The sequence below is a fragment of the Leptidea sinapis genome, chromosome 36 (genome assembly GCF_905404315.1).
Source record: "Leptidea sinapis chromosome 36, ilLepSina1.1, whole genome shotgun sequence".
NCBI classification, from domain to species: Eukaryota; Metazoa; Arthropoda; class Insecta; order Lepidoptera; family Pieridae; genus Leptidea; species Leptidea sinapis.
This window is the reverse complement of record NC_066300.1, coordinates 1,765,979-1,785,849: the sequence shown is the minus strand read 5'-3', so window position 1 is coordinate 1,785,849 and position 19,871 is coordinate 1,765,979. Positions and strand designations below refer to the sequence as shown.

Below are 19,871 nucleotides of genomic sequence, written 5' to 3'. Positions count from 1 at the left end.
ATTATTATCGCAACGTTCGTTTCATATTTGTTAGTGAAGATCAACCTAACTCATTAGAAAAAATATACACAAAAAATATCATCATATGAAGACGAAGGTTTTCAACCAGTGATGACTTACGGTACGCAGACGTGGTCGCTAACTATGGGCCTGATGAGGAAGCTCAGAGTCGCTCAGAAAGCAATGGAGAGGGCTATATGCTCGGAGCTTCCCTGCTTCGAATAAGAAATGAGGAGATCCATAGGAGATACCAATGTCATCGATATAGCCCAAATAATTGCGAAGCAGGGCACATAGTTCGACGGACAGATGGCTGGTGGAGCAGTGATGGACTGTGATCTGGTCAAGATCGCCGGAATACGTTGGATGAGGGGAGCGCAGGACCGATTATCGTGGAGATCTTTGGGGAGGCCTTTGTAGGCCTCAATGGGCTGATATAACAGCAGAGAAAGAAAGTAGTGTGTGGCAGAAGTTATAGAACACTAGATGTGAAGGGAGCGTCCCTTATATGTATTAAGGCCAAATCTCCCAAAGTAATCCTATACTGTACCAATGGAATTAATAATGCCAATTGGAGATTGCATACTGATTGGTTTAGTTGGTTCTAGGAATTACGGGTGCAAATGAGTAACCCTGGTTGAAAGGTGGTCACGATGTAGTAACAGTTAGACACTGAGTATTGCCAACGATCCACAAGGAACATTCCTACATTAAGGACGATTAATAAAAGATAAATTTATGGCAGTTTGTATATAATTTAGAACTATAACAAATTTTGTACATAAATCATGAGCTTATTTCAATTTAATAAAATGTAATGTGAATGCGAGTGACGGCCGTGGAATGGCGCCGTGTAACAAAAGCCGCTGTTTATTCGCACTTCATTTTATTAAATTCAAAGTGTCATTAGTTACAATAATAGTTATTATTATAATATATTAAGGCCAAAAGATACGGATAATTCCAAAACATTAGAGCAACAATCTCCTACTGGCAGTGATCGTTCTCACATCCACCAACAATACAATACATTATATATACATTACAAGTCCAAGATAAGTGTATCACTTCAAATTTAAATACAAACTGCGCTAAAATAATAACGAAACCTTGTGAACAATTTTTTTTAAACGATACTCTTGTTGGTGGAACGGTCGACAAACTCAATGAGCTCAGAGCTGAGTGTCACCCACTCAATACTCCGAGGAGCTCTCTCAATAAGCATTTTTCTGCAAGAAGTCAACATACAAATATAACTGAATTTTTTGGTCTTATGAAACTTTTTTTGTTTTTTTTTGTTTTTATTTTTAACTTTTTTTTATTTTTTTCCAGTATATATTTTTTTATTTTTTTAAGATTGCCTTCTCTTTCAATCAAAGATCTCTGATGCTATCATTATTTAAACTTTACTTACTGAATACAGTTTTATTGTGTATTTTTATTGTACTTTCTGCCGCCGTGAGCGCGACAGTTGCCTCACACGTAAAATCAATATAAAACTTATATCAAAAAATACAAAGTAAGGCCAGGAATATAACGTCTATGTAATCACTGAAAACGCTGTGGGCTAAACAATATACAAGACAACACGACACCCGTCTGTCTGTATCATTAACAGTGACCGCTACACATAATTAAACTTGATTAATTCCAACTTTATTTAAAAATGTTTTATATAAAAATAAAATTCATTTAATTTCATGCTATGTACCAAACTGAATACATTTAAAATACAAAATAGTTGTTGTCGTAATTACAGTGAACGTGGTATTATTGTAAAATATTTAAATATTCAACTCTATAATAGATATAAAAGCTAATGTATAGATAATAATATGAGAGGTTACCGGTAAGTACAACAATGTGATAAAATTCTCAAACTGGCATATGAGATAACAATTCCTACATTCTTTACCATTTTAAAGATATGCATTGTTTATATTTAATCTCATTGGTTCTATCAATACTGTGTAACGTAACAAGTGAAGCGCACGCAGCCATATAGCACCATTCACAAATATAATTACCTCAGTTCGTGTGTATATAGCACCAATTATATTATTAAAGCACGAATATAAACTTCATCTTGTCTCGCCGAGCGCTACGGAGGCTAGTGAAGGGCTGGGCACACATTGGAATGTTAATCTGAGGTCATCGTTAGCAAGGACTGGGATTTGGGTGGAAGCCCTCAGCGACTAACTCCATTTTTCCTGGCACTTGGCGGGCAAACAGACTTCGCCAAGCCACAAACAATTCGAGCAATATGTAAACATTTACAAGTTTAAATATATCATCTTTTTCTCATTTACTCTTTACGCACACCATAAAAATAACTACTACATAAAAATATATACACAACACGACGCTAAAACATGCCAACAATATTGCCTTTCATCCTTACTATGTACAATGTTAAATAACTTATAAATAAATAATATAAATACTAAAAACGAATGGGGCGTTATTGATGCAGAGCCGCATGCTGTGTGTTGTGAGTTCAGTCTTACTGGCTCGATGTCACTGAGTGTTCGGAGCTCACACGAGCTTTGAGCGCGGATAAACATTGTGGGTGACAATGTGTCCGCAGTTCAAAATATCTCAAGCAGATACATAATCCAGGGACAAGTCCTACACCGCCTTGACGGAACATCTCACGAGTTGCTAATTGCAGATCATCAGTGAAATCCGAACACGGCAGCTAATCTTTGGCAACATCAGCTCAACTTTGGTGTGACTACAGCCCTACTTTACAAAATAACTCGACTCCATGACACTATGTGATTTAAACATATATTATTCATAGTGACAATTCTCATAAACACTAAAACAATAAGTAATAACAAATAATAAAAATCTCAGTGTCAAAGTGAAAATGAATAGGAACTAAGAGTGAGTCCCGCAGTGACGCGTGCGTGTGTGGGTGCGGCGCCGAGCAGTGTGGACGCGCCATAAGTACTATGTGTTACAACTACGACGTATAATAAAGGGGATCAGTCGCATATCACAGCCCACGTTACTAGTTGCGGTGCTCCGGCTCTATTTGGGACTGCGCCCTCGGATAGTTCGAGTCGCGTACTCACGGTGAGCGCGTCACTTCACTGGCGTGTGGGCGCCATCACCGCGCGGTGGGCCACGCGTCCGACAGTCTCAGGCCGGCGGCCAGGCGTCGGTAACTGTCGCGGAAGGCTACCACGATCTTCTCGAACGTGTCGGGGTCGTACACGGAGCGGGCCGTGTTCGACAGGTCGAACGGCTCTGCGAGGACAACCACACATACTTATATATAGGCGTAAGAGATGGGCTCAGACTTACATACCACAACCTCAGCTAAACAAACATCGATGGGAAAACTATTTACAATAAAAAATTGTGTACTTTATTACGTTCATTCCTGCAGTATAAATAGCACGGAAAACGATCGAAATTAATTCAAAATGCAAAAATACTTCAGAGTATTGTATGCATCACTGGCAGCCATTTGTTGTTTACGTCAAAATTATTAGTTCTCGAAAGTGACGCTTCCAATTGGCACATAAAAATTGCTGTCAAACATATGAAACAGGCAGTCCAGTGGTATTTATACAGGTCAGTGGTTATTAATAAAGTCGAAGTAACGTTATTCCAAATTTAAAACTTTTTCTGTGGTACTTATAAACGCGAAGTAAAGTTATTCCAAATTTAACTTTTTGTTATTATCTTACCTTTGTCACTACAGAATTACATGACAAACAAGAAGTAATTTTAAACATGGAGTAACATTACACTGAGTTTATTATTAAGGCAGGTTGAGTGTAAGCTTATCATAATCTTTGATTTCGTTTCTTTAGTCATTTGACAGCTGAAATTATGCTGAGTTTAAGCTAAGACAATGGAAAAGTCAAATTCGCGTTATATCACGCTCAGGTAAGTTGTATGTAAGTTCAGTCTGAGCAAAGTCTAAGTTTGCTCTATCAGGCTTAGACTGGCCATAAATACTGTTACCATCATAGAATTACAATATATTAGTGCATTGACAATTAAATCGTACTTCGTACTTGGTGGACACCAAAGCGAAGCGGATAGAGGAGAGGAGACGGGGGGAGAAAAGCCGCGAAGTTGTCATGTTATTTCAACCAAAGCAGATAGGAGATGTGAACTGTGCATAGCGGAGATGTGAGCTGTGAGAGATCGAAATCATGAGATTGAAATTAGTGATGTCTAAGTCAGGTCCGTGAATCAATAACGCTTTTGGGTGCGCGATCACTCCATTTCAACAGATGTTAAGGGGAGAGGAGATGTGGAAATAACGAAATCTGATTCGTTATCAAAATACATCTCCTCTCCTCTCGCCTTAGCAGTCAGCCACGCCTGGAATTAGCTCCTTAGTATATTTGAATATTAAACCCTAACGCTCACATTGACAAATCTAAACTTACAGTACTAGTGGAACACTGTCATGATTGGACGAACCTTTTGTGTTACGATTTACTTCATTTGCGACTCGAAACCGGTGGTGAATTTTACTATAGATGGCATAAAAGGCATTTATTTTCTCAAAATTGATTCCTTTACAATTATTTTTGCCGCTTCAAATCCGAATAAGGGGCGCAAGAAATTTACCCAGCATTCTTTTTTGGACTCTTTTTAAAATAATATACAATATTGTACTGTCATTGTTATTGCTATAGAATAATTATACTCTAATACCAGGCTGTCCGATCACTTAGATATTCAGCTGTGGAGTAATAGGATTTACGACAGAGCCATTTTTTTAATAAAACATTTAAATTTATTTATATAACATAATGGCTGAACAGTGGCTGGGACTTTAATATATAAGTGTATAGATTTACCCTGAAAGCTATAATGTATCTTATGAAGCCTACTAGAATTAGTTACAAGCAATCCCCTATTTCTAGTGTTATAATAATGAAAATCACTACTTAGAGCGAAAAGGTGACGATTTTTGTGAATGTACATTAAATTTTCATAAATGTACTGGCTATGAACATTGAAGGTTAATTCAATTAAATAAATCAGTGGGGGTTACCTTCGACACAGATATGTTTCCAGTAGTAGGGGTCGAGGTGCGGGCGACACTCGTCCAGCGGTATGCGGCGCCCCGACCGCACGGAGATCACCGTCTGCTCGTACCTGCACCAAACACCAATATGTAACATTTAAAACATCTTCATCATCATCATCATTTCAGCCTCCCTCAGAAAGGCCTCCCCCCCAAAGATCACTACGATCGGCCCTGCGTTGCCCTTATTCAACCTATTCCAGCGATCTTCACTAGATCTTCGGTCCATCTTGTGAGGGGCTTACAGACTATATACTTAAGATGGGCTGCAGTCAAATAGCCATTTCTGCAAGATTGGAGACAGACCTCTAAGAAATTCATTTCATATGGGGCAAAAATTAATTTCAATTGCTCACCATAAATCATAATCCAGCAGATTCAGTTTATTCAAATAACTGTCCATTAACGGATTTTATACTTATTTGTTATTTTTCGAATTTGTTTAAAGATCTTATAAGACCAGGAACTAAATAATGTATTGTTATGTAAACAACTACCTTATGACCAGCTTTTAAATAATAATAATAATATAATAATAAATTATTTATTTCGACCAACAAAGGATCATAATGTGTTAGTAACAAAATACCTTAAAACCTAGTGTTAGTATAAGATATCTTAAAATCTAAACCTTCCTAATCTAGGACAGGACCGACTTGTCAGCACATGTATCAAACAGCAGTGGTTCAGGTACTGACAATCGAACCTGTGAGAAAATGCCCTCAGAATACCATTGGGGCTAGCCCGGACCCTACTCAACAGGGACGTACACTGCTTACGCATAGTCGCGTAAAAACAATCTACGCGTGCCTCAGCAAACATCCCCAACGCGCTGCAGTAACGTGGCAGCCCCAATAACATTCTGAACGCATTATTATACTGAACACGCAGAGCATTGTACTGCTTCTGTGCATAGTCGACCCACAGACTGCTCGTGTAAAATGAGGTGCAGTATGCTTTGAGTGTAATTTTTACTGGCACGGTACAGCGAGCAAATCTGCGGATGATCATATTCGCCCTAACAGACAACGCCCTGCGCTCTCTCTCGATATCTGCATCAACTTTCAAGTCAAACGTAACCACATGCCCTAGGTATTTAAATTGATCCACTCGCTTCAGTGGTGTCCCATACAATTTGATTGTCGGAATAAGGGATGGGAGTGGTTTCCCCTTCGCCTGAAAGACCATGCACTCGCTCTTTTTTACATTATAGATCAGACCATGACTGCGGGCATAGTTTTCACATATCCCCATCAGTTTCCTCAAGCCACAAACAAACGCACTCAACAGCACCATGTCATCTGCGTAACTAATATTATTTAAACAGACTCCGTCAATATGACAACCGACACGTGTGCTGCTGAGATCACCCATCAGTCCATTAATGTAAAGGTATGAGATTAGGCGAGGTTAGACCGCCCTGCCTCACCCCACACTCCAACCTATACGGTCTAGAAAAGCCTTCCGACCATCGCACGACATAGATCTGGTTCCGATACCAAAACGTGAAGGGTTTTATGTGCTCGTCAGGCATACTCGTGTTCCTTAGTTTTTGCCACATGATATCATAATTAACCAGATCAAATGCCTTGGACAAATCGAGAAAGCAAGCATTATTGTTTGTCGCTCTGAGTAATTCCTGACAGTTTGCTTCAAGCACAAAATGGCAGACTCCGTGGACAGGCCGGGTCTAAAACCAAACTGATTGTCGTGTAAGTTGAGGTATCTGTCAAGTTGCGTACATAGCAAACCGTCAAGTACTTTAGCAATAATGGTAGCAAGAGAAATCGGCCTTTAGTTGGATTTATCGCTAATATCCCCGGTTTTGTTTTTAACAATTGGTGCCACCACAGTTTTCATGATTGCCGCAGGTAGGTATGAATGTCTGATACATATGTTAAATAAATTTGCAAGCACGCTAGGCAGATGAGGACCCGCATATTTCAGATGTTCAATCCATCGTGGCCAGGAGACTTTCCCCGCGACATAGAACAGATTACCTTAGTAACGTAACTCGCTGTAAATCGGATACCACCCCACTGACCACACATTTCCCCATCTCCCCTCGAATATGATGGCCCCAATGGCGATTTCACTGTAAAGTGATCTTTGAAAACATCAGCTTTGAGGCTGTGATCACTAACTCCTACAATGCTTACCGGAAGGCCCGGCCTACTATTAGACTTATTTGTAGCCTTCCAGAATTCTCGAAAATCATGGTGTGAGTGATGTGAAGCCAGAATGTCCATTCTGATCTGCTCGCTATTATTTTGGCACCACTTTAAGCGCGACTTAAAGACACTCCGGCTTCTTTGCATATCTTCATACACATGACCCGCTGTTGGTTTACCACACTATATCCACATCATAAAAGCAGACCTGGCCTTCCGATGAGCGGTTGAACATACCTATTCCATCCTACCACAGGCCGCTTCCTCTTACACCTAACAACGTTACTGGATTGAGAGGCAGCCTCCGTTAAAGTAGTAACAATAGTATCATACACTTGGTCGATAATATTTAAATTATGCATAATTTTACAACCACTATCACAGAGATTTTCATTTACTGGTTGTAATGTACTCATACATAATTCACTATATAAGCGCACGTCTGTTCCGGGTTTCTATTTCCCCACAGTACGTTATTAAATTTAATGTTGCACGATATTTTCCGTTTTATATAATCTAAATTAGTTTCTATAATTAATGGATAGTGGTCTGACCATAACACATCATATAGTACATAAATATTAACATCGTTAAAGCAGAGCTTCGTAGTAATACAGTGGTTTAGCCAGCGTCTCGACCCGTGAGCCTCGCTAACAAAGCTGTACGTGTCCGATGCTATACCCAAAAGCTGAACGTCCGCACAGGTCCATTCTAACTCATTACAAAAGGATGTTAACTCATTATAAAACGGTTCGTTCGGATGCGCGTTAAAGTCCCCGAGTATATAAACCGACTCAATGTTTTCGTTATTAATGATAGCACTCACCGAGCTAAGGCAATCCGTAAATTCCGGGAGGTTTATCACTGTATCCGATGGCATATAAACACTAAACACTAGCACTGATCTTTGACCTAACATGATTTTTATAGCACATAACCGCGGGTTATCACACTGCACTACGGACATATTTTGAAAGACACTTTTCCTCCAAAGCAAAGCAACCGTAGGGCCGGCCACGCAGCAATCCCGCCGCCGTATCCACAGCGGTTGTACCGGTACACCAAAACTCCCCATTAATATTGTTGAGGGACGGTATATCATGAGGTAGAATCCTCGTTTCTTGCAATGCCAAAATGTCCGAGGTCATACATAACTGTCTTACACTTTCTAATGAGCGCTTTAGCCCCTTACAATTAAAATTGGCTAATTTTATGTTAGTCATTTACAAGGGAGCGTTCATGGTGGTTTTGGACACACCGTTCGAGGCTTTCTGTCTGAAGTTAATAAAACGCCTAAATATGACACCCTCAGGCCAAAGCTTTTCATCTAAATATATGGATAATTTTGTCTCGGGCACAGAGAATTTATATGCATTATATTCCTTTTCCTTGTGAATAGAAAGTTTTTCTGGCACGATAGTTTCCTTCATTTTGTGGAAAATATATTCCGCTATGTCTTTCTCTGTTGTGTTCTTATTCACCTTCGTTAGAAAAATCGGTACATATTTTATCGCTGCCCTAAAACTACTACTCTTATCTTTAGAGACCCCCGTTTTGCCTATATATCTAAAGGAGCTGGGCTTAGCTTTTCGGCGCTGTACCGTTATCCATTCACCTCCAGTTTTAGCTACCTCAGCAAAGGAGGCACTAGCTCGTTGCGGCTCCAGCTGATTTGTGCGATCAATCGTATCGTCCGATGACGAGTTCAATAACCCCACTCGCCCCGCGCCGCTCTCTTTGCGGGGTTCAACCGGTTGATACGTAAAATCTTCGTTAATTTTCTGGCTACCCTCATTATAACTTTTATTTATATTCGAACAACAACTATAGTTTAAATTTAAATTACTATCTTTTCTAGTATCATGGTTCGAATGGTCACCTTAGTTCGAAATAAAACTTTGGTCTAACTAAGACATAGGTCCATGCGGGCTGCTGTCGCGATACGCGCCCCTTTTCATATTAACTTTAATAGCTGTGAAATGGTTGTGAAATCGGTTTAAAATTAAGACTCTCCTTTTTTATGTCTTGGAGTTGTTTCGTGGTCACTTACGATTCTTTAATTGTCTTGATATCAGCCTGAATAATGGCCATGTCTTTGAGGAATTTAGAAACATCAAGATGGTCGAATGTAATCGGTGGTAGCTTTTCAAGGTCCCGAGCCACAAAAACCGGCAAAATATCTGGGTCAACGCTTTTGAAGAGGCTGATGATATCATGTAATATACGGTTCTCCTTGTCTTTGCCTTTTCTCACTGGTCTACGAAGCTCACATGGCAGGCATTCCGTTAAGAAGTTTTTCGCTTCTTCAATCTGGCTTATTGAGAAGTTCAAAGCACATATTCTCACTAAACTATCTTCGTCTGCAATAGATAGCTTATTTTGAATATAAGCTAATAGCTCACATACAATAAGATTACATCTGTTACACTTTAATAACATTTTCGTAAAGAATTACAGCTAAAAGATCGCTGTAACTGACGGATGACTACCACGCCGCGACCGTCGCGTATCGATACGCGCGCAAGACTGTATAAAGGTTTATAATTTATTAGAACTTAAGGACAGGCGCGCCTACAATTTGACACAAATACGACTGTATCGCACTTACAAATATGATAACGTACTAAATTCCCACGAGTTCTTACTGTCGTAGAGCTCAACTTTTTGCCACCACATTATGTCGTACAAACGCAGGCAAACGCTTGCCGTTATATCGAATTGGTGAAGCTTATAATTTAAATTTTAATCATATTTATCAAATTGATTGTTTAAAAATCAAAAAGTACAAGCATTGAAATCGTAACTAATAACCTTTTATATTGTTTAAAATTTATAGTTTTTGGTTTTTCACTCTCCTTTTTTTTGTACCTATTACATTTTCACCTTTCTCAATTTTTATAATTAATCTGTGGTTAACGGTGCTGGTGGCACATTTAGTATTACCTTATTATGTACTTTAGTTAGTAAGATCTAACGTTTCACTGTTTGTGTACCTCAATTAATAAAATATAACAATGAAGACCGTCAATTTTTTTATTAAAAAATACTGAACTCAAATCTTTAACAAACGAGTTGGATAACTGAAAAATTAATATTTTCAAGTGTATCGACTGTGTATTACTCACGGGAAGTCAGCGTAGTAGCGCAGCATACTCAGAAACAGCTCCCCCAGGGAGGCGCGGTTGTGTGAGCGGCGGACGCCGGCGCGCACGTGGCCGCACATGACGTCACTGGCGCGCGGCAAGATGGCGGGGCTCGTGCCGCCTGCAACAGCGCGGCGATCGTGTAGCTACTGATACTGATACGGACTGTGTTGCTACTGCTTGCCACGGACAGACCTCAAGAACCCTCTAGTAAGGGGTTTCCAGGTTGATACGATATCCTCTGTTGTTATAAGATATATAAGAGAGCATGACCGCCGGTGTTCACAGTAAGTACCATAAATTTGTCTCCCATAAAAAATATGATTTAGATTTTTGGTTTGTTATATCTATACCAGAACTTTAACATAGAAATTGATTATTATTACGGGTATAATGTGGTACTTAGGATATATAATATTATGTTAATATTTAAAAAATTTGATTCATTCGGGAATCAAAGACCAAAACGAATTAGACGCAACGTGGACAGATTGACGTATGTACTAAAATTAGTGTCAAGTGACAATGTGTCAAGAGTTTCTTGCGGCCTCCGGAGTTCCGCCGCGACCACTATTCAATCGGCATCAAATTAATAAAATATATATCATGAGTACCCGTCATAATAATTACTATCTCGTTTGTATTCATTTATTCAAGGTGCAGCGGCTGTTGTTGACCAACATTAAATTACTAAACAAAATAATTGAAAACTAGTTTTTTTTTATGAAACTTCAGCTGATGGTAATTGCGATGCCGCTTAGAATTTTGGATTCAATTAAGAATACTGACCGGCACTGCATTGTAGTGGCAGGGCGTAACATTTACCGTTTTCGACGAACGTCTTGTTCATTTCATAGTACTCTAGAAATAAAATGCTTCATTTTTTTCTCAATGTAAGAGACGATACGATCAGCTGATGGTAATTTATACGCCTTACCCATTACAATGCAGTGCCGCTCAGGATTCTTGAAAAACCCAAAAACTTTGAGCGGCACTACAATTGCGCTCGTCACTTTGAGACATAAGATGTTAAGTCTCATTTGCCCAGTAATTACACTAGCTATACGGCGCCCTTCAGACAAACTTGCTTCGCGGCAAAAAAAGGTGCCGTTGTGGCACCCATAACCTAGCCGGCTTCCTGGTAAGTCCCCACTTGTTCCGGGGTGTCGTAGTACTCACACTGCAGGAAGTGCACCACCATGAGCGTGAGCGCGTACGACGACAGCGTGCGGCGCCGCGCGTCGTTGATGTGATGCGCGCGGGCCCACAGCTTGCTGACAGACACCAGCGGCCGCACGCGCCAGTCCACTGGCAGACAACACAGGCATTACGTACTTGGCTGGAACAGATCTTTTGGTGATTTGCTCCAACCGATCAGATCAGGGAACCTATTACCAAAATCGAAATACGAAGTTTCGGTTGACGGATCGTACATTTTCCTATTACAAGCGTTTCAGATCCGAAAATCGATACGAAGTTCGCAATTAGACACTTTTTCTTTCGTTTACCTTACATTATGATCGTAACTACAACTTCACTTTTTATGGTTATGTCTATGGTTCCGAAACGAAATCCGTCGGATATTCGGATCCGAAGTATTTTGGTAATAGGATTTAAGTCGAAGTTCGTCGTTCTTTCGTTTCGGACCGAAACTTCGGCTTTCGATTTTGGTAATAGACCTCAGGTCCCTAAAGACACGATGCGTTAGTTTCACTGTTAACGCAAGAGATCAGAGAGAAGCGTTCCTAATAATTAGTATCGACTCCCACAGCTGGGTGTAAGTGTTATGAGCGATACATTCCATTAGCAGTTAATAATGGCAAAGAGGATACGTCTATGATTTTCTGATATGTTTTAACTATTTCACATGACCGAAGACGATGAATATCACTAAATACAACAAAGTCCCCCGCCGCGTCTGTTTGCCACTACCGGACATTAAGTCTAAATGCGATTCTTTATCCGCACTACGTAGATATAAAAGCAAAACCACATTATGCAATCATCTGGCAGCTGTATTAGTCCCAAACCTTCTCCACTTCAATGTGCAACAACACATCTCTTCACCTGTTGTATTGAACATTTGCTAATTCATTCGCCCCCTCAAATATAAAGAAAGTGTAAATAAAGTTGTCTTACTGGTTGAGAGGCAGTACAGCAGATTGGTGTTTTTGATGCCGACCACGTTGTTACAGTTGAGGTCGACCTGCACGCCGTTCCTTGCGTCACGAAACTTAAGGATGGGCACCTTGGCCTGGATCAGCTCTGCGTCTAGAGCATAACATTGGTTTTCAAAAGCTTTAGAACTATAATCCTCGTATGGAGAGGTACTAACACTACTATTTCCTCTGCCCAACGTGAAAAGCGCAACTTTGTGTATAATAAATAAAAGCCGCGTGTGTTCACTTGGTTACATGCCAGTTTCTTGTCAGAACAACTGATTGTGGCCGCAGACCTCACAAAAGATATCTTCTACTGATATATTTTTATTCAGTGAACCTCAAAATCATTATCCAACCCAAAAGTAAGGGCTGAACTCTTAACTATGACCTAAACTATAACCAATGACTAATTATATTAGGAATACAAGAAATACAAATGATTAAGTTTTCTTTAGTGTTAAAAAAAAGTTGAGTCTCGTGCCAGATTTTGGCGAGACAACACGTCCTGAGGATGCCTCGTGTAGAGGCGAAACACGTTAAATTGTTTTAAAAACAAATATTGGCGGAATTAAGACTAAAGAAAACTTAAATCATTTGTATAATTATGGATTACCGCAAAGTAACGCCTAATTCAATACATACAAGAAATAATTACGTCAGAAATAGTTCTGTTATAATTGTATTGGCACTATGGAGTAGGTACCACAATACAATTGTATATTTTTCATCTATATAAATCCAAGTGCAAGCCTTCACTTAATAATTTATATGATTTGGAATATCTTATCTTGCCCAATTGATCCATTATATTTTTGTTAGAACAGAACGTATCCAATTTAGTAAGATTATAAAGCCCGACCGTACTTTTCCAAAATTGTTTCCAAATTAGGAATGTGTAATCACATCGCAACAATTTAGTTGGCGTCACATATACAACATAACTGATTGATGCATTTAATATTCTTCTTTCTGTCAAATTCAGACAGCTCAGAATCATTGATACAGTCTTTTTCTTAATAGTATATATTATGTTGTCTTTAGAGATACACCACCCTTTAACCGGCCTGCTTTATCAAATTCTACTTCAAGAATTTTAGAATACAATTTAGTGTGATCACCAGACTCAATAACCTAATTTGAGTGTTTCTTATGTGATAAGCAATTTTGAGGTTTTATACATACTGTTGGCAAAAAAAAGAAAAACAACAATTTAAACAGCAATTCATGTTTTTAGCACCTACCTGGGTCAAATGCTCGTATGTACGGCAGTATGAAGTCCAGATTTGACAAGGCGTGGGCGCGTGGCTCTTGGGACATCGCGCGCACGAACAGACACAGGTCCATGTCGGAGGACTCCAGACCGAAGCCGGACATAGTGGACCCCACCACATACAACCCATACCGTGGAAATATTGACTGTAAAAACGCCAACTCTTAAACCCAAAGTTTAACAATTATTATGGAGTAAGACTTAATTGAGCGTGTATTGTATATGATCAGGCAAATGTATGTATATGATAAATGGTTCTTAGTGGATATTGGCTTAGAGAAGACTGTAATAATTATTTATGCAACTGTTGTGTAATAAGGGGTATTAAAACATGAATGTGGATTTATCTCACGAGGCGAAGCCGAGTGTGATAATAGTAGCACATGAGTGTTTTAATACCTAATTATCAACAGTTGCATACAAGACTTTATCTACACCCAAAATATGAATCCTCTAAAAGAAACAGTTAGCTTACTGCTAACATTAACAAATATATTAAGCTTACCAGTCCTAGTAGTAACCTAATATAATCCATTACTGATTATATACAAATAAACTAAGTATTAATGAAAGAATTATTTATTTTAGTAGTAATTTACATTTTATATAGTGCAATAATTAAAATTCACTCGAATATTCGGCATTTAAAATGAATCGCTCATTTTTGGTAACAAAACAATAAAAATATCGAAGAAAAATGGCGGGGATTCGAATAATCTACTTTTTATTTACGCCTCGCGACGTTCTGGCAGTGTAGAACGCGCGTAAACAAAAATGTTCTTATTTTTAAATTCATACAGATACCACACATCGAGCAATAAGAATGTGGCTGTCTGTTGAAACTCTTTGCGCATGAAGGGATCGAAAAAATAACATAGGGGTGTTGTTATGAAATTCAGTGCAACATTACAACACTTGTTTGGATGATGTAATGGTTATTAGAACATTGGGTGTTTTAATGTTGGCAATAGGTAAGTATTCTACATAACAGTTAAGAGCAACAACCTGTCTTCATCTTCCATGTTGCACTAGTGTCAATCAACCTGTGTATTGTATTGAATACATTACCTTGATAGTGATGTATAGATATTTCCACAAGTTCATCTTCTTATGGAAAGTAGCTTCAGTCTGTTGTGATTTCACAAACTTGTCCCATATATCCTGTGACAATGAGTCCCATTTTGATCCTGTATATCAATTAACAAATTTTAACATTTATTTTTTGCACAATAATATTCCGAATAGTATACCTTCAGCTTCTACATTTCAGAACTGAGTAAGTAATTAATGTTTTATAGTCTAATTATATTATTATACACCAACAGCTGATACTGGTGGATATTTATTGTTTAAACATTTTGGGATTAGTGTAGATAAATGTATTTTTATGCAGGACATTTTTGTTTTTTATGTTTTTATGGATAAACCTATTATAATTCTAATTTTTTTTTTATACCTACGCATTATACTTTTAAGTGGAATCAATTTTTTTATCTGAATGATTACATATCATTATTTACATGATGAGGCACTTATCCCAAATTATCTGTGACATGTCCTGTAAGAATGTCTTCTAATGTAATATTTTTTCAGACTGATCATACAGACTGTTGTTCTAAGGCTGGTTTTTTTATCTATTGCCAATACTCAATTGTAAAGAAAGGTTTTATCTGTTGAAATACAAATATTTTGACATGGTGTGGCAAGACAGTAGAATGCTGAGGTATCAGCAACTATGCACTCACTGGTGATGGTTAAGAAAGGGAAAAAAGGGAACAGCTGTGGTATCCATGTTGGTGGCATCTTATGTCCGTAACAGTTACAACTTACCAGTTAGTAAGTCATCCGGAGTGTATTTAACTTGAAAGGGGTATGATGCTGTGAGAAATCTGTCAGGGGCAATACGACGCGGCTTCTGATCACGTCGGTTCCTGGATCTCCACTCTCGACTCACTTTTTCCGACCCTGTGCTATTTGTATCTCCATTTGTGTTACCACCTATTAATTAATTTATTTATTTATTTAAAATATCACTAAATCCACAGAACCTAAATTAGGTTATAATAATACTATTTCGTAGAACTTACTTCTAATAACAGATTTACAATATTTACAATAAGACACGGTATTTCTGTGTGTGTGATTTGGTGAGAGTGTGTATGTGTGTGTATTTATTTGTGTGTGTGTGTATGTGTGTTTGTGAATTACTCTTAATTTAACCTTCCTTCAGATTTTTATTAACACTCCTTATAAAGCAGCCTTTTCTGTTATTAAAAAGTTCAGTACTGTTGAATTGTTTATTATAGTTGCATAGAGTGCAACAGATTACCGAATTTTCATAATAATTTGTGTGACTCAGCGGGACTTGGAATAGAGACATGTGTCTAGTGCGAACTGACGGCACTCGCAATTGTATCAATAGTTTAGTTAACTCTGTACTGTTGATCCTACCATGAACTATGTTATGAAGGAAAGAGAGATCCAGAACCTTGCGCCTCTCCTCAAGTGACATCTTGTAAATTTTGTTAAATGCATTGATTAAGTTAAATTGATTTGTTGTTGGTTTTCAAATATGGTTAATTATTCAAAAGTTTTTAAGGTCTAAAAATACTCTGGTGTTAAGAGAATGGGTGGTCACAACCACGGGGTGACCTTTATGTAGAGCTAAGTGTGCCCATCCATAAAATAAGGTTATGCCCTAAACTCTGTCTTTGTTAGACTCCATAACTGGGCCCTCACTAACAAATAAATTATTAAATTTGCAATATTTTTTTTTTGTCAAAAGCTTAAAATATAACAATATTAAATGCTACTCCATGCTTAATACAATACATGAATGAAAATTCACCCAAATAAATCCATTTCTGTTATTAGCAGGAACAAACATGAAAGACAAAATTATTGTAATATCATTTGTGTTAAAAAATATGTAACAGCAATAGATTTGTCAAAATTCTGTCATGTAGACAAGGATCCGTGACCACTTTGTAGATACTCCTAATATTACAACTATGTCTCATCTGAAACTATGTGATCACCACAACAATTATTAGTTACTCATACAAAACTAGAGTATAAGTGAGTGAATTATTACTGAAAAAAAAAATTTTTCTTAAAGATCAATGTTTAAGTATTTAAAAGATTCTTTGACATCTTTTTATTTTCATTTAAATTATAATACAAACTGTTGCAATGCAATGGCTCTAGCTATAGGTCACAACAATTAACAATTTTAAGTGCACTTTAGGATTGTTGATGCTTTTATTTCTGTATTTTTCCCATTATTATTGTGTAGATTATAGAAAAAATTGTGAGATTATAAAAACCCTAAGAAGTATGACTAAATGTTACTTTATTTATTGAAAGGAGCCATGTGGTTTATAATGGGAGTGGTCGCAATAAATGTTTAATGAAGGTATTTGTGAAAGACAGAAAGCAATTTTGAAAACTCTGATTACCTTTTTCACTTGATTTATTAGACCCAGAAGCATTGCTAGAGAGACTGGAATCATCTGAATCATAGCCAAAAGCTGTATTTTCGCCCTTGATGGGTCTGCGATCTCGGCGCGGCTGCCACCGACGCTGCGTGCCTTGTCTTGGTGACATCGAACTGTTTATCCCACCATTCAACATATTATAAGGATACTGCCGATTTTGTCGCTCCATTTGCATATGGCCCATATTATAAGCCCCAGAACCTCCAAAACCGTTGCTATGGTACAATGTAGACGCTCCTTCATTCATGATGTCTCGATCTGTAAGTTCATAATAAATAAATTTATATTCAACAGACCTAATTTATAGCCGGGGAATTCTATGGATACTCGGTATCTACTCACCTGCTTTTTTACCAATGATTGACTAAAATGGCGTGTAATGTCCACAGCAGCCTATTGCGTCATGCTAATCGCGGTTTATATTCATAAAGTACGACGTCGAAATTGTTTAATTTTCACTTATTTACTAGATATCACCGAAATTCGAGACGATCCGTCAAAAGCCTATCCTTGTAAGTCGATGGTTGTCTGCTCCAACTATTAACATTCAGACAAATGTTCTAGACGCTTCGGCTCCACCGTGTGAATACTGAAAAGAACTTTATTATAATTCGACGCCGTGAGTATTAATCTACCCACAAAATAATATAACTTTTAATAAGTGAAAAAATTCGCCATGACTTTTTGATGGATCCAATATTGGGGTAGCGACATCTGGCGTCTTCCTACTGAAAGTACACGTGACGTCTTTATTTTTTATTCAAAATTTGTGGCATTCCATTTCAGCCAGAAATCTTGGTCTATTAGTTTACAAGGATTAAGTATTTAAGCGAGGCTGTGACACGCAAAAATAATTACACTGTACACGTACGAGATTACAAAAATTGTTAGGAAATAAAAGGACGAAAACAACATTTTGTGTCTTTGGCAGTGTTTCTATATTGTTTATTGGTTGCAAACCATAACTTGCGGCCAACACGTTGATTGAGATCGTAATTTATTGTAAGTTTTTCTTTTGAGATGGTAATTAAAGTATGAAGTTAAGTGGTGATTGAGTGTTGCACACATAGCACATCGAAACATGGCGATATGTGTTACTCATGACTGCAAAAGCCAGATCGAACAGAAATCATTTAAGATAATCTTTCATACATAAGTTGCTTTAGATAAAATAATATAACTTCCTTTCTAAAAAGATTAATAAAATAAGAGAAGTAGCATATTAATACGTGATAAATTACATCACAGTATAAATAATTACTTGTGCTCATAAAAATAAATTGTTATCACGTTATTTAAATTGTGCATTAAAATTTGAAGACACAAGTTTGAATTCTCAGGAGTCAGGACTACAGGTTAATTATTATAACAAATTGTACGTAAGCGTCAATAAGTAATGTATATGAAATTTAAAATTGTAGTCTCTGTAACTTAAGCAACGGCCAGACCTGCGCGATCAAAGTGACTGCGAAGTGGGAGGGTCAGCCGTGCAGCTGTCGCTTCCCATGATATATGGCGCCGTACACACCTACGCGACTACAACGTGTGAACGTATAGATTCGGGTCATGGTGCTACATCGCGTCCCGCTTCCTGCTTATTGACTCGCACGTGTTGCCGTAGCTTGAACTGTTATTGTTATTGAAGTGAAACTTCTTTAGGCGCATGAGGGTAAAAATTTTACGAATGAAACGCAATAGAGCGTCACGAAAATTTAAGACATTTTTGTTCCAGAATATGAGAAGGTTTTTGTTCAAGGGAAAGAGCGATTGACACCGATTGAGGAAGAGTATTTCTTACGCGCGGGCTTCCCTACTAGCCCTTGTATTGTACAGGTTTTTTTTAAATCCAAGATGGCCGCGCGCAAAATTATGATTTCAACAATATCGATATCGAATCCGAGCTTCTCGAGGGTGGAGAGAACAAATTTGGCATCATTTTTTAATCCAAGATGGCCGTCGCGCAAAATTATGATATCAACAATACGGATATCATATACGAGCCTCTGGAGGGTGCAGAGAACAAATTTGGGATAATTTCTTAAATCCAAGATGGCTGCCGCGCAAATTTATGATTTCAACAATATGGATTTCGAATCCGAGGTTCTCGAGGGTGCAGAGAACGAATTTGGAATCATTTTTTACATCCAGTGTCTATATGTGCCAATAAAGTGTCACGAAAATGTGGCTTTATCCAAGAAGAGGGAGAGGGAGAATGAGACCGATTGAGATAGAGTGAGAAAGGGCGAATGTAGAAAGAAGCACATGGCACCTCTAGTAACTAGAACAACTGCGTAGTTGTTCTAGCGTTACTAGCATGATATCATGCGGATTTAGCGCGCAGCCGCGAGTAAGTAGAACATATTCTCTACTAGAGTTATATCGTAAAGGATCAGCGCGCGGCCGCAAAAACGTAGAACATCTTCACCACTACTTTTGTATCGTGCAGGTTTAGCGCACGGCCACGAGTAAGTGAACATCTTCCCTCCAGCGTCGTATCATGCAGGCTTACCACGCGGCCGCGAAAAATTAGAACATCTTCCCTACTACCGTTGTATCGTGCAGGTAT

The 19,871-nt window shown here is 38.2% G+C and overlaps 1 protein-coding gene across 1 annotated transcript; it reads right to left on the bottom strand.

Annotated features, from left to right (window-relative positions):
* Positions 1–735: 735 nt before the first annotated feature.
* LOC126975505 (poly(A) RNA polymerase gld-2 homolog A-like) lies at positions 736–18,021 on the bottom strand. Its single transcript, XM_050823435.1, has 10 exons — positions 17,648–18,021; positions 17,267–17,563; positions 15,639–15,806; positions 14,877–14,995; positions 13,780–13,954; positions 12,516–12,647; positions 11,556–11,684; positions 10,359–10,497; positions 5,030–5,133; positions 736–3,255 (listed from the first exon to the last, which is right to left on the bottom strand). Exons 2-10 carry the CDS (start codon positions 17,550–17,552, stop codon positions 3,116–3,118), a joined length of 1,392 nt encoding a protein of 463 aa, XP_050679392.1. The 5' UTR covers positions 17,553–17,563; positions 17,648–18,021; the 3' UTR covers positions 736–3,115.
* Between the last annotated feature and the right edge of the window lie 1,850 nt (positions 18,022–19,871).

Coding starts and splice junctions, on each gene's coding strand:
- LOC126975505 (XM_050823435.1), bottom strand. CDS start 17,552: ATGAATGAAGGAGCGTCTACATTGTACCATAGCAACGGTTTTGGAGGT. Junction 14,996..15,638: donor TCCGGATGACTTACTAACTG/GTAAGTTGTAAC, acceptor ATTGATATACAG/GATCAAAATGGGACTCATTG. Junction 13,955..14,876: donor ATCTATACATCACTATCAAG/GTAATGTATTCA, acceptor GCGTTTTTACAG/TCAATATTTCCACGGTATGG.